Source organism: Esox lucius, chromosome 2 (genome assembly GCF_011004845.1).
Source record: "Esox lucius isolate fEsoLuc1 chromosome 2, fEsoLuc1.pri, whole genome shotgun sequence".
Lineage (NCBI taxonomy): Eukaryota > Metazoa > Chordata > Actinopteri > Esociformes > Esocidae > Esox > Esox lucius.
In genome coordinates, this window is record NC_047570.1 from 39,775,584 (window position 1) to 39,790,682 (window position 15,099).

General features: G+C 38.9%; 1 protein-coding gene across 2 annotated transcripts in view; it reads right to left on the reverse strand.

The window, feature by feature from the left end:
- The window catches only part of pparg (peroxisome proliferator-activated receptor gamma), a 51,862-nt gene extending 38,054 nt beyond the window's left edge, over positions 1-13,808 (reverse strand). Inside the window, exon 1 of one of the 2 annotated variants that reach the window (XM_034297489.1) lies at positions 12,907-13,808. In XM_034297489.1, coding sequence (XP_034153380.1) covers positions 12,907-13,003 — 97 coding nt within the window. In that variant the 5' untranslated portion in view covers positions 13,004-13,808. Of the gene's footprint in view, positions 1-12,711; positions 12,832-12,906 lie in introns of those variants that run through there. The other variant, XM_034297490.1, reaches the window with a different exon arrangement.
- Positions 13,809-15,099: the final 1,291 nt, after the last annotated feature.

A 15,099-nucleotide genomic window follows, 5' to 3' on the forward strand; every position in this document is an offset into this window, starting at 1 on the left:
GTGTTGGATGCAAAACAGACCCTTTTCCTACCTCAGAAATACACCTGTATTCAGAAAAGATTAAATTGACAGATGTGCCATTTGCTATGTTTGCCCTCGAAAAGGCAAACCCTTCTCCATCACGGTTTTCATTTTCTTGGGTAAAATAGTCATTAGCAATCAAATTTTCAGGTCTGCCACCGGTGTTCTCTGGCGAATGCCAATCGAGCTGCATGGGCTGTGAGCACAGGTCCCACTAGAGGATGTCGGGCCCTCATTCCATCCTCATGGAGTCTGTTTCTGACAGTTTGGTAGCACACCAACAGCCTGCTGGAGGTCATTTTGTAGGGCTCCGGCAGTGCTCCTCCTTTTTCTCCTTGAACAAAGGACCAGAAACCGATCCTGCTGCTGGATTGATGCACTTCAACGGCCCTGTCCTGCGCTCCTTGTGTAATGGCCCATCTCCTGGTATCTCCTCCATGCTCTTAAGACTGTACTGGGAGACACAGCAAACCTTCTTGTGACGGCACGTATGGATGTGCTATGCTGCAGGAGCTGCCTGTGCAACCTGAATGGGCTGCAGGTACCGCCTCATGCTACCAGTAGTGACAAGGACACTAGCAAAATGCAAAACTAGAGAAGAATCAATCAGGAAGGACAAGGAGAGAGCAATTGTCTGTGGCCACCACCTGCAAAACCATTCCTTTTTGGGGGGTTGTCTTGCTGTTGCGTCTCCAGCGCACCGGTTATCACTTTCATTTGCACCAAAACAGGTGATACTGATTCACAATCGCTTAATTTTAATTGACTTGGTGTTATACTGTGATGATTACGTGTTCTCTTAATTTTTTGAGCAGTCTATTTTACAAAGTTCATTCCCATCAGTCTAACCTCATTTCATTGCTATTCTCTCCAGCTTATTATTTCATTGTGTTCCAAATCCTGTATGCATCCCATCATAGCCAGGATAGACTATTCCAGTTGGGCAAGCCATAGCTTATGGACTACATTGTAGATTTGAGACAAATGTTCGGCTGTTGCTGTGTAATTCGATTAGATTCAACTTGTCACTGAACGGTATGAGTACAGTTCAACAAAATGCAGTTAGCATCCAACCAGAAGTGCAAATAAAAGAGGGCCGGAAATGTACTAGGATTAAGTAAAGTGTATGTTACAAGTGGAATGTATAAATGTGCAATCAAAGCAAATACAGTGCAAAATGGCAATTCTAAATGAGCAATGAAGACAAATGGGGGGGGGGCAGAATATTTACAAATGTACAGTTATTAAGTATATGTATGTGCAAGTGTGAATGAATAGTTGTGTGATGAGACAAATGCAAGTACAAACGGCAATTCTGACTGTGCATTCGAGCAGGTGGGATGTGTAAGGTAGTCTGTTGGATGTGTAAGGTAGTCTGTTGGATGTGTAAGGTAGTCTGTTGGATGTGTAAGGTAGTCTGTTGGATGTGTAAGGTAGTCTGTACTACTGAAATGCAGGGACAGCAGCAATCAGGTTCCCGAGGTAGACGTGTGCATGTAATATCCAAATAAAAGAAAAGCAAGTACAATGGTAATTCTAAATGTGCAGTGCAGGCAAACTGAAGGTGCAAGGTGGCATGTGCAACTGAAATGCAGAGACAGCAGAATGAGGCCTAGGGTTCAATATCATTTCAATATCAGGAGCCTTTCACTTTCTAAACTGGAACATTTCCAGATTTGAGCCACTCAGGCTAACCCTCACATCACAGAAACTTGGATGAATGGGAACACAACTGACAGGATTTGAATTCAAAATAAGTCGAAAATACTTGTGGTGTTGAAAACCATCTCCATTACAAAGCAATTTGTATAACTGTCAATAATACTTATAGGAGTACAGATATGAGTCTGGTGTCCACCTTCTGCAAACCTGTGAGTTAGAGGATTCAATTAAGCCAGGACCTGCCAGTGCTGCTCTGTCCTGATCGTTTTACATTTATCAGACTTTCTTATCCAAGGAAATATAAAGTAAGTGCATACATTTTAAAAGAGCTAGGTGAAACAACCACAACTTAGTAGTTAGTGCTTTCTAATCAATGAATAAGTTAACTGTAAAAATCTATCCTGGAAAGATAAACATAAAAAGTTAACAATCAATCCAGGAAAAATAAACATAAAACATAAAAATTTAACAGACATGGTAGCATTGGAACAGTTTTAGGTACTCTTTGCCAGCTGTTGGTTGGAGGGGACTCCCCCCAAGTAATGGATCTCATACTGAGAGGCTCGGAGACAGTTTTTATCTGCAAGACATCAAACTATACAAAACTATGACTTGCATTCAAGCTAGGGGGGACAACCACAAAATGTACCAAATTATGTTTGGTCAAAGAAGTGCAGTGGCCTGCAATGTTACTGGACCCCGTACGACATCATGAACTCTTTCAAGAAACCAGAGACTTTTTCTCTGCCAGGACACTTAAACTGAGTCGAGAGGTGAGGATCTGTAGCAATTCTCCATGGATGAATGGTCTCAGATCCTTTGGTATGTGTTCTCCCAGCTCATTTATTAAACATTATGGGCTCAATGCTGTTATCTTCTTTATTTCAAAAGGTTTTTTATTTAACTGTTAGGTAAGTCACTTGTGAACAACCTGGTAAAACGCATTTAAATACCAGACAAGACAATACACAAAGAAACATACATAACATGTTAATACGACAGAAATTTGTATAAAAAGAAATACAATGCAGATAGAGAAAGGAGAGTCAAAAGGTGTCAGATATCTGCTTTTAAATTATATTTATTTATAATTGTTTTAGGTGTAAAGTGAAACAAAGCTAATTTCAATCATTTTCTGCAGCAAACTAAAATGTGAATCAACCAAAGGAAGAATAGGCTTTAGGAGTAACCAGTGATATATCTTCCTGAGTGCATGTTACTATTATTGTAGCATAAGTTAAAAAGTATGCTAAGGCAGTGAGGGCATTTACCTACAAGGTACCAGTGAGTTGGCATTGAGTGTGAAGGGGCCAGTTAACCAGGGTGTAAAGATCACAGTGATGAGTGTAGAAGGGCCCAGTTAACCAGGGTGTAAAGGTCACAGTGATGAGTGTAGAAGGGGCCAGTTAACCAGGGTGTAAAGGTCACAGTGATGAGTGTAGAAGGGGCCAGTTAACCAGGGTGTAAAGGTCACAGTGATGAGTGTAGAAGGGGCCAGTTAACCAGGGTGTAAAGGTCACAGTGATGAGTGTAGAAGGGGGCAGAGGAATTTAAATCGAACTTATGTGTTTAAAACCAAACCTAAAGATTATGTTGCCATAGTTAAGGATTTTTGCTGAATATTCATTTTGACAAGTACATACGTAGCAGCATGTGTTCAGGTGGGAAATGTGGCTATTGAATAAGAATGAGAAATTAAGCCAAATGCCAAAATATTTGTAGATGTGGGACAAGGATATTTGGGCAGACAATCAAAGCAGATTGTGGAAGGCTTTGATTATTAAGAAGGCTTTTAGTATTACGGAGTAAAAGGAGGTCAGAGAAGGCATGTTGGATGTTGTATATTAATGATTTTGGAAGGGTGGACAGCACAGTGTTCAGTCAGGGGCCAGTTGTGTACAAGATACTGGTGTCAGCATAGGGATGGATGATGGAGATACTGGTGTCAGCATAGGGATGGATGATGGAGATACTGGTGTCAACATAGGGATGAATGATGGAGATACTGGCAGCATAGGGATGGATGATGGAGATACTGGCAGCATAGGGATGGATGATGGAGATACTGGCAGCATAGGGATGGATGATGGAGATACTGGCAGCATAGGGATGAATGATGGAGATACTGGCAGCATAGGGATGGATGATGGAGATAGTGGTGTCAGCATAGGTATGGAGGATGGAGATAGTGGTGTCAGCATAGGGATGGTGGATGGAGATACTGGCAGCATAAGGATGAATGATGGAGATACTGGCAGCATAGGGATTGATGATGGAGATAGTGGTGTCAGCATAGGGATGGAGGATGGAGATACTGGCAGCAAGGCCGAAATCCTTAAACAGACAATAGATCTGGCCCAAGAATCTAACTTTGAGGGACACCTATTAAAACTGCCAGAGTGCACAGCAGGTCCAAATATTTGACACATTGTACACGGTCAAAGCAATCATTTTCAAATTAGGCTAGACAGTCCTCTGATAACCCTAGCTTGTGGTGTCTGTTAGAATGTTATGGTTGACACAGTGAAAGGTTTTAGACAGATACAAAAATGGCACCAGAGTACTACATTTTGTCTTAAGCAGAAACAATCTAATTTAGGGCCTTTAAAGATGCTGAGATGCATGCATGCCCAGCTATAACACGTGACTGAACTGCAAAGAGAACACTGTGGGTTTCCAGATGACAGATTAGCTGTTTATTGACCAGGAATTTAAACACTAGAATGCATGGCAGAATATAACTATAACAATGAGAGTTAAGCTTGTCACCCCGTTAAACAGAGGAATAAAGTCGGCAGCTTTGCCACCTTGAGGTTTACAAGGCAGGTGATTTGGGCTGAGATAATCTTTGCAAGGGTATGTGTGAACAAAGTGCTAAATGCAGGGGTTCTAAGAATTGTGATACAATCAAGCTGATCAACAACAATTACATTTTTTACAGCCTTTTTGGCAGATTTTTACTAAGGGGTCCAATAATTATCTAGGACAGTGCAGCTATCCGCAGTAACAATAATACCAAGAAATATTCCAAATCGAAATACTGGTGAAAAATGTGACAGAAATAAAACAAAACACAAGCTAAATGCTGCATAAATGCTGATAAATGCTGCATTTACAAATACCCAATGTAACATTGAATTAAAATAAGACCCTCCTCAGAATCAGATATTTGGGAGATTTGATAATACAGAAGTTTTGCTTTGCTGGTACTGATGGCCTTCAATGTTTGGCACTATGAAATCAACATATTATCATGTGTTGTAGAGTCCAATGTTCAACCCAGTGTCCAAACATTGTCTCCATTGAAGGCTGTGGGTCTTCCAGCAGGACATCGACCCCAAACACATATCTGAAAGCACTCAGGAAGTGTAAAGAAGACATGCTGGACTGTTCTTTCAAACACATATCTGAAAGCACTCAGGAAGGGTAAAGAAGAGATGCTGGACTGTTCTTTCAAACACACATCAGAAATCACCCGGGAAGGGTAAAGAAGAGATGCTGGACTGTTCTTTCAAACACACATCAGAAATCACTCAGGAAGGGTAAAGAAGAGATGCTGGACTGTTCTTTCAAACACACATCAGAAATCACTCAGGAATGGTAAGGAAGAGATGCTGGACTGTTCTTGTTTGGAGAACATATTCAGTCCAACCATTAGCAATCAGCCAGAATTGCTGAAAGATGTAGTACACTTTCTAAATGGTTTCTAAATGGTTCACCTGTTACTTTTTTTAATGACCTCAAATCCAAAGTGCTGGAATACAAAGCCGTCAAATGTCACTGTCCAAATACATTTTAAAACCCCTGATTCACAATGAGAGGGATAGAAAATAGAACTGTGTGTGGTCAAAGACCAGAATATTTGGTTCAGGCACACATTGGCAGTAATTTAAGCATCTGAGTAATCAACCGCAAGACTAGGGTTAACCCTAACCTTACACCATACAGTTAAATTAAAAAAAAACTGCAGTGAATGCTAGAATGTATATTTTTATATATGATTAATAAACATAGTAATTGATAGATTAACTGATTATCAAAATAGTTCACCTGTTACCCACCCACCACCCCTGCAGTCACATGTTCTGTTCTGTGTTCCTTGTGGAGGGGATCGGTACTGCATACTTTGCTCACTGCCATGGGAATTACATGAATAATATCAAGGTTATGTTATTATTGTTGGTAGTATCATATACACAATCAGGTGATCTCAATACCCTAGAGAGAGCAGAATATAATGCCAAGACTTGCATGTACAGGCTTGTGCCTCAGTTCTCCAATAAATGGTTAAACTCATACGTGGTGTTTTCTGTCTGAACATGTATCCTATCCAAATAGAACTTGAAACTAACTAAGCCTGTTAACTCTGCTACCTGATGCAAACTTGAACCCTGCTAGCAGAATTTAACTGAAATCCTGCTCTCTTTTCATTGATGCTGAATTATATAATTTTACTTTCTGTGGGGGGTAGGTAATTGCTAGAAAATCACTACAGATCATTAGAAGTCATAAAAAATCCCAATAAATTGCTACGCATCAATAGAAACCACTGTGTATTCAAGGTATTATACATGTAAAGTTGGGTACATTACTGTGTAGGTGTATTCAGGGTATTGTACATCTAAGGTTACTGTGGAGTTTTTTTTGGGGTATTGTACATGTAAAGTTAGGTACATTACTGTGGGCATGTATTCAGAGAAGTACAGTATCTCACAAATGTGAGTACACCCCTCACATTTTTGTAAATATTTGAGTATATCTTTTCATATGACAACACTGAAGAAATGACACTGCTACAATGTAAAGTTTTGAGTGTGCAGCTTGTGTAACAGTGTAAATTTGTTGTCCCCTCAAAATATCACAACACACAGCCATTAATTACAAGGTCTCAGGTGTGAATAGGGAGTAGGTGTGTTAAATTTGGTGTCATCGTTCTCACACTCCCTCATACTGGAAGTTCAACATGGCACCTGAGGATCTGATAAAAAGAATTGTTGCTCTACATAAAGATGGCCTAGGCTATAAGAAGATTGTCAAGACCCTGAAACTGGTGGCCAAGACCATACAGTGGTTTAACAGGACAGGTTCCACTCAGAACAGGCCTCGCCATGGTTGATCAAAGAAGTTGAGTGCACGTGCTCAGCGTCATATCCAGAGGTTGTCTTTGGGAAATAGATGTATGAGTGCTGCCAGCATTGCTGCAGAGGTTGATGCCTGTCAGTGCTCAGACCATACGCCGCACACTGCATCAAATTGGTCTGCATGGCTGTCGTCCCAAAGAAGGAAGCCTCTTTTAAAGATGATGCACAAGAAAGCCCGCAAACCGTTTGCTGAAGACAAGCAGACTAAGGGCATTACTGGAACCATGTCCTGTGGTCTGATGAGACCAAGATAAACTTATTTGGTTCAGATGGTGTCAAGCGTGTGGCGGCAACCAGGTTAGAAGTACAAAGACAAGTGTGTCTTGCCTACAGACAAGCATGGTGGTGGGAGTGTCATAGCCTGGGGCTCCATGAGTGCTGCCAGCACTGGGGAGCTACAGTTCATTGAGGGAACCATGAATGCCAACATGTACTGTGACCAAGGTTATAATCGTTAACGAAAACGAACAAAAAAACGAAAACTAGGTGGGAAAAAACATTGTCGTTAACTGAAATAAAAATAAAAACGAGGCATTACAAAAAAACGATAACTAACTAAAGTTATCGTAATTGACAAAACTAACTAAAATAAAATAAAATTCTAGAGTAAATGTTCTTAGTTTTTGTCTTTGTCAATGCTCACAAGCCTTTGTGGAGCGCATCTTCTCTTTGTGTGGACTACTGTCATCTGGCCTGAGAAACAGAACAACTACATCTCTGGAGCAACGCGTTTTTCTCAAGATCAATAAAAAATTATTGCTTGACTGAAGTAAAACCATCTCTCTCTATCTCACCCATGCATATTCGTTCACAAACACACCCACACACCCACACACACACACACACACACACACACACACACGAGACACAAGTTTTTAAAAAAAATGTATTTGACATTCTGAAAGAAATGTCTTGTGTGACTCAAAATGTGTTGAATACATGCGGTTCATCATGTATGTCTTCTTTAGTCTGTTGGCTATTTAGTTTTTTTTCTTGGCACACGTCACTTCCACATTTTGCATTTATTGCGGAGTGTAGACTGTTTACATATTTGTGCCCATACGTACATTTTATGTACTGGTTTTATTGTTGAATAAATATTTTCTAAAATTGTATGATGTTTTTGTTGAGTTATTATTACACAATACTTTTTCTGACCTTTTTGAATCTTGCCCCTGACAAATAGCCCATGTTACAAAAAAAAGACTAAAACTAACACTAAAACTAATAAAAACTCAATTAAAACTAAGCATTTTCAAAATATAAAAACTAAACTAGCAAACCCACTTTAAAAACTAATTAAAACTAAACTGAATTTGAAAACAAAAAGTCAAAACGAAATAAAAATAAAAACTAATAAAAAATGCAAAACTATAATAACCTTGACTGTGACATATTGAAGCAGAGCATGATCCCCTCCCTTCGGAGACTGGGCCAGAGGGCAGTATTCCAACATGATAACGACCCCAAACACACCTCACTTTTGTGAGATACTGTATATTCCCTATACTGTGGAGTGTATTTGAGGGTTAGTATGGTCAGAAATCCATGTATGTGTTGAGGTCTGGGATGGCCCAATGTAAATACAGCTTTGACTTAATAGACACTACTTACATTTATGATAACAGAACAAAATCCAACATATAAGTATACACCCAAACACACACAGATACACACAGAGACACATAACCCTTTAGGAATTACATAACCCATAATAACCCATGAACGTGTGAATCCTGTCCACACTGTTCAGGTCTTTACACATTACATCATGGTTACATATCAGGTTTTATAGTCCAACTATATTATTAGACCTTAACTCTAATGCTTTCAACCAGACTGCCCTTACAGATACACCTATCAGCCATAACATTATGACCACTCACAGGTGAAGTGAATAACACTGATAATCTCATTATCATGGCACCTGTCAGTGGGTGGGATATATTAAGGCAGCAAGGGAACATTCTGTCCTCAAAATTGATGTTAGAAACAGGAAAAATGGGCAAAATTTGAGTGACTTTGACAAGGGCCAAATTGTGATGGCCAGACGACTGGGTCAGAGCATTTCCAAAACTGCAGCCTTTGTGGGGTGTTCCCGGTCTGCAATGGTCAGTACCTACCAAGTGGTCCAAAAAAGGAAAAGAAGTGAACCAGCGACAGGGTCATGGGCGGCCAAGGCTCATTGATGCAGGTGTGGAGCGAAGGTTGGCCCGTGTGGTCCGATCCAACAGACGAGCTACTGTAGCTCAAATTGCTGGTACTGATAGAAAGGTGTCAGAACACACAGTGCATCGCAGTTTGTTGCGTATGGGGCTGCGTAGCCGCAGATCAGTCAAGGTGCCCAAGCTGACCCCTGTCCACTGCCAAAAGTGCCTAAAATGGGCATGTGAGCATCAGAACTGGACCCCGGAGCAAGAGAAAAAGGTGGCCTGGTCTGAAGAATCACATTTCCTTCTACATCACTTGGATGGCCAGGTGCATGTGCATCGCTTACCTGGAGAACACATGGCACCAGGATGCACTATGGGAAGGAGGCAAGACGGATCCATGGAGGCCCTACCTCAAACATTAAAGGACTTAAAGAATCTGCTGCCAACGTCTTGGTGCCAGATACCACAGCACACCTTCAGAGGTCTAGTGGAGTCCATGCCTTGATGGATCAGGGCTGTTTTGGAGTCAAAATGGGGACCTACACAATATTAGGCAGGTGGTCATAATGTTATGGCTGATCGGTGTATTCCAACTATAATATTATATCCTAAATCTATACTTTCTGCTAGAAATGAACACCAAACACTATATCAGTTTTTTTCTGCAAGGAGATAGGAAAATTGAAAAATTATCAAATTGTTCTGATTGGGCTTAGAAACGTATGGATTATGTTTGATTGGTTTGGGGTTAACCCTAAACCAAACTGTTTGATTGGTTCAGGAAAGCAATGGTTTGGGCCAGAGCCAACACATAGATAACACTGATTAGTTCAGGAAAGCAATGGGTTGGGCCAGAGCCAGCACACAGATACTCTGATTGGTTCAGGAAAGCAATGGCATGGGCCACAGCCAGCACACAGACACTCTTACTGGTTCAGGAAAGCAATGGGTTGGGCCAGAGCCAGTACACAGATACTCTGACTGGTTACAGATAATCCCTCAAAAACTAGTTTTGTACATCAACCTTCATTTTTACTTTTGCTAAAGAACTGCAATAGAAGGAGTCTTGGACAGAAATGTCTAGTGAATGCAAAACAATATTCCAATTTAAGACATCAGGCAATATATTGTAGTCCATGGGGATATATTTCTGACTCATTTGTAGTCATTTAGCAGATTTTGATATCCAGAGTAAATTAGTTGTGAGTGCATTCATTTCCGTACATTAACGGCCATTGTTTTATATGAGACTGTCCATATTGAGGAGTAATGTTAGTGTAGGTCTACTATGCTATGTTCTGTTTTGGGGAAAATTAAAAATGTTGTGATAACATCCTGAAACATCCTGAATTATACCATTAATATAATGTTGTGAAACTGAACTGAAAGTATTGCAGCAATGTAAGGTTATGAGAACTAAAGTTATCCAATCACTTTCAATGAACACAGACTTTTCCACACTTCTCCAAAAATATTGTGTCACCACTGTTTTCAGAAAATAACTTTACAAATGCTTTATCATAAGTTTAGTCACGTCCTTGAAAGAAAATTGTTTATTTTAAGTGATGACATCAAGCTGACCCTTGTGATGACTAAAAAGGATGCTGATCTTGTAGTATATAAAATGAATACACATTTATATAACCAATCTGCATTAACAATACAAATGTATACAAGAGCAGAGCCTAATAAAATTAGTAGTAAATGAAATCTCAATAGATTTACTCAAATAGTAATGAGTCAATTTATATTTTTTATTAAAAGCTTCTCAAATTAATGACAAAATAATAGTAATAAGACTATCATACTAAATTAGTATAACCATGAAAATAATCTTGAGCTTAGAAACCTCTTCTGTTAGGGTGAACTAGAAATATACAATAATCACAATAATACATACATATAAAATGTGTCTTTCTCTACCAGCACTGAATTTGCTGACAAGTTCTTGAAAATAAATGTACTGACTACAACTGTTCTTCAGTCACTAGTGAAAACCTCACCCCTTACGGTCTCCATTTTCCTCATTTATAATTAAATCTAAAAGGTATTGCCTATTTTAATTTACATGCAGACCCACACAACCCAGTCCACAAACAACCCATTGAAAAAAACATTACAGAAATGTTTTCAAATTACAAAAGAATATCAAAATTAGGATTTATGAATTATGTATCTTTGTAGGCAACAGTTATGACTGGTTGAAAGCACCTTTAACAGACATTCTAGCAGGAATTCTTTAAGATAATATTCTATCCATTTTGGAAAGCCATTCAGGTGTGGTAGGCATAAATTTTCTTTCTTTTTTTTAACAAATCATCTGACATATGTATTTGATTGCCAGGGTTTAGGCAGACTGTTCTTGGTTTGTCAACCTGTTTGTTGTTCTGGACCTTTTCATTTTTATCAAAACAATACATAGTGATCAACAACACTGTATTCAGTTGACACTCCTGGTATGCAGGTCAAATGGTGTATCTTAATCCACTCTAAATCAACCAATTTGCCTGCAACGAAGCCGTTCAAAGAATAATACATGACAACAAGAAAAAGCATTCGGTTCTTGGCCTAAATAAACATCTGCAGGTTGGGTCTAACCAAGATAACAAGAGTGAACCCTCTATATATTGACATATAGTGGTGGAACCATATTGTCATTGGTATGCTGCTGGTTATCGGCAGGGGTGTTTGTCAGGATCAAAAGAAATATTAAAGGAGCAAAGGCCAAGTAAAAGGTTAATGGAAAACCAACCTCAGTTTTATGAACCTAATCATGGAATAAAGTTATAACTGTCAGCGAGACAATCACGCTCATGTTAGACAAACCTAATTGTTTTCTAAGTGGTGCTGAATGTTCCTGAGTTGTCCAGTCTCAATCCTGACTTAAAGTTGAATTGAAAACAGAGGCAAGGATTACATTTTGCTGTCCATCAATTATTTGTAATAGAAATGTACTAAGCTTGATGAATTTACATTGGCCAAAAGAGTTCTGTAAATGCATTAGAATATTATTCAAAAACATTCAATTTAAATGGCGACCAAAATGTGTTTCTTCCCGGAAATAACCATATAGTGTAAAAACATATGCAATCACTAAATATTAAAACCAAATGCAACCCTTTTAGATCAAATCTGACATGCAAGGGGGTGTAGACTTTTACTATGCACTGTATGTGGTCCTGGCTATATTAAGACAATGGCAGTGACTTTAAGTCACTGATACATTAGTAAAAAGTACATGTAAAATTACAATAACTAATATTAATAATAAGCCGTACATATCTTAGGTAGCCTAGAAAGAACTTCACCGAAATGGACCTGACTTCTAAAAATTTGCATCCAACTACATAGGAGTAGTTCATAAAATGATGAACACAGAAAATAATTTTTAATGTTATTCATCTGGAAATACAATTACATAAATCTATTCACTTTAAGATCATTTTAATAATAATCTGTCCAACTTTAGCCACGGCTGACAGATGCTCTGTCTAAACCTTTTGAGCTGACTTCATACCTGCTGCGGAGCAGGACAGCGATTACTTAACAGCAAAACTACCACTCAATAATTAAAATATATAAGTTAAGAGTTTGTCAAACTATTTTAGTAGGCTATGTTAATTTAATATAGCCTACTGAAAAAAAATATGTTAGAATCACAAATCTGCCAAAGCTAGCACGACAGAATTTATTAGGTCATGGTGAATTATTTTTTGGGAAAGAGAATATCTTACCTCTGTCATGTTGCTTGATAAAATTACTATGCATCATATGCATGTCATACACACTTTTATTCATTTCCAGAGTAGTCTAATGTTATAATTGGCGGTGCCCCTTGCGCGCCTGATGACAGTGTAATTGACTCCTACGCCTCCGCGTGGTTTTAAATACATCGCTGCTCAGCCCAGGAAGAAATATAAAGTACTGACCTGAATAAGAGATCAAATAAGGTGTGATAGCGTTTCCTTCTGTTGGCGCTGCGGCAGAAACGTGTGTCTTCTCTCTCTCCGGCAGGGGTACCCGCATTGACGCTTTGAAGGGTCTTGACTTTTACTTCAGACAGAGCGTCCAGATTGAGCTGCGTTCAAATTGATTTTACGTTCTGGTGCGTTCAAGTGACCTGAAACAATATAATACTGAACTGATAGCCACGATTTAAAAGACCAGTTGGGTAACACTGTCAGCATTGCCTATATCCTTTAAAAAGTCACTCATTGCTTCAAGCCACACCTCGCCACACCCACTAAACGGGAGTAAATGTCCCTGAAAGTTGAAGAATGTTGCTAGAACGGATCGTTCAGCACAAATAGTTCCGGGACGTAGCAAACATTCAAGGGAACTAAACGCCGTCTTCTCCGATTCACAACAACTGCCCAGTACGTGAGGACCATGCGATGTAGTATTGACTGACTGCAAGGGATAATGTCAGTAGCCATGCGCTGCCAACTCGTGCCGTAACTCTTGTGTTAATTTCACATCCCTTTCTGGAAAATCTACTGGGACCACATGGAACAACGCGGAAGGAAGCAACAATCTGTTGTCATACTGTTGATAGCGTAATTATTATTGAATTATTAGAATACAGTTTAAAGGTGCTTTTGTAACCAAATTGAAGTAGGAATTTACCAGATATTCACTCGTTCACCTTAATGGGATAGTTATTCTTAGATTCATATTTGGGTGAAATAATACTTAGGGTAACATGGGGCAAGACGCCCCCTGGGGTAAGACACCCCCATGTAACTCTAACAAAAAACACCATGTGTATTTTTTTCAACACATCTTCTTGCTGCCACTAGTCTTAATCAACTACAAATGTCCTCTGTATCATCAAACATTCTCAGCCAACTATTAAAAACATTATTTTGTGTATCTCATTTTAAGGACAGCTGGGATTTAAAACATTGCCTTATTTAAATGATAATACGTTTCGTTTAACTGTATGAAATGGCGTGTAAGGAAAATGTAAGTGGTGTAAAAAACACAGCCAATTCTTAAAAACCCTTAGGCATTATCTTCTATTGGGAGAAGATTCCCCGGGGGGCAACTAACTCCATGGGGTGTGAACTTACCCCAATATCTGGAAAAAATGGCCCTTTCCTAAAAAATACATTTGATTAAAAACAAAATCTGTCAACTGTAGCCATTAACTTTAATTTATAATCCATTAACCTAAGCATAGCCACCTTCAACATACAAAAAAATCACTAAACTTTCCTTTTTAGTTTCAGTAAATTGACATTGATCTTAGGGGGGTTGTCTTGCCCCAAGTTTCCATACCTTGAGATGTTCTTGAAGGCCCATGGTGTCATTTTTCATGACAAGCCATTATTTCCAAAGCAGAGTTTCAATTCATGAATTGCTAATAATGCAAATGCCTATGGAGGAATTTTAGGGATTTTATTAAATAATTATATGCACAATGAAAAAATGTAAAGGATTTATTTCACAATTTCATATTCCATGCTATATTTATTTAATGTTTGCCGTCATTGTGAAATCTGTCATTAAATCTGTCACGGATCAACCGATAAAGTTGGAAGGGCGTGCTCTACCGAATACTGTTTTTTGATTGGTGAATTCACTTTGTTGCCAGGGTTGCCATGTCCACTTGTTATAAGGATTTTGGTCTTCTTTATCAGAAAGTAGCATGGGAATATTGTTTTGACCATGAGGCACACTAAAACTGAGAACAAGTTTAAATAAAAGCTGTGACGTCCCCGATCAATTGTCTAGCCTGGTTCTCGACTGCACATCTATTGGGTTACTACCGGCTACTAGCTATGATTGTTTCCCCTCCCCAAATTATTTCAGTGGTAGAGGTGCGTTCAATCAATTCATTTTTGTTTAGCTTTCATATTCGCCATCAATGTGTTCACAATCATTATGAAAATATAGTACCTATGTAGTAAGCTGGTGAAAGTAAGGTTGGTTTGAAATATAATTCCACTTTTAAGAAAACAATGTTTTTGTATGTTTGCTGAATTTGAATATTTTGAACCTAACTTCATTAACAGGTACTCGCCACCATAGCCGGCTCTCTCTCACACTTAAATAGTACACCTACTTAAGTCTGTCCAAAAAAGCCTTTTTGGGGCATCTTCTGCAGCACCCTATTGCTT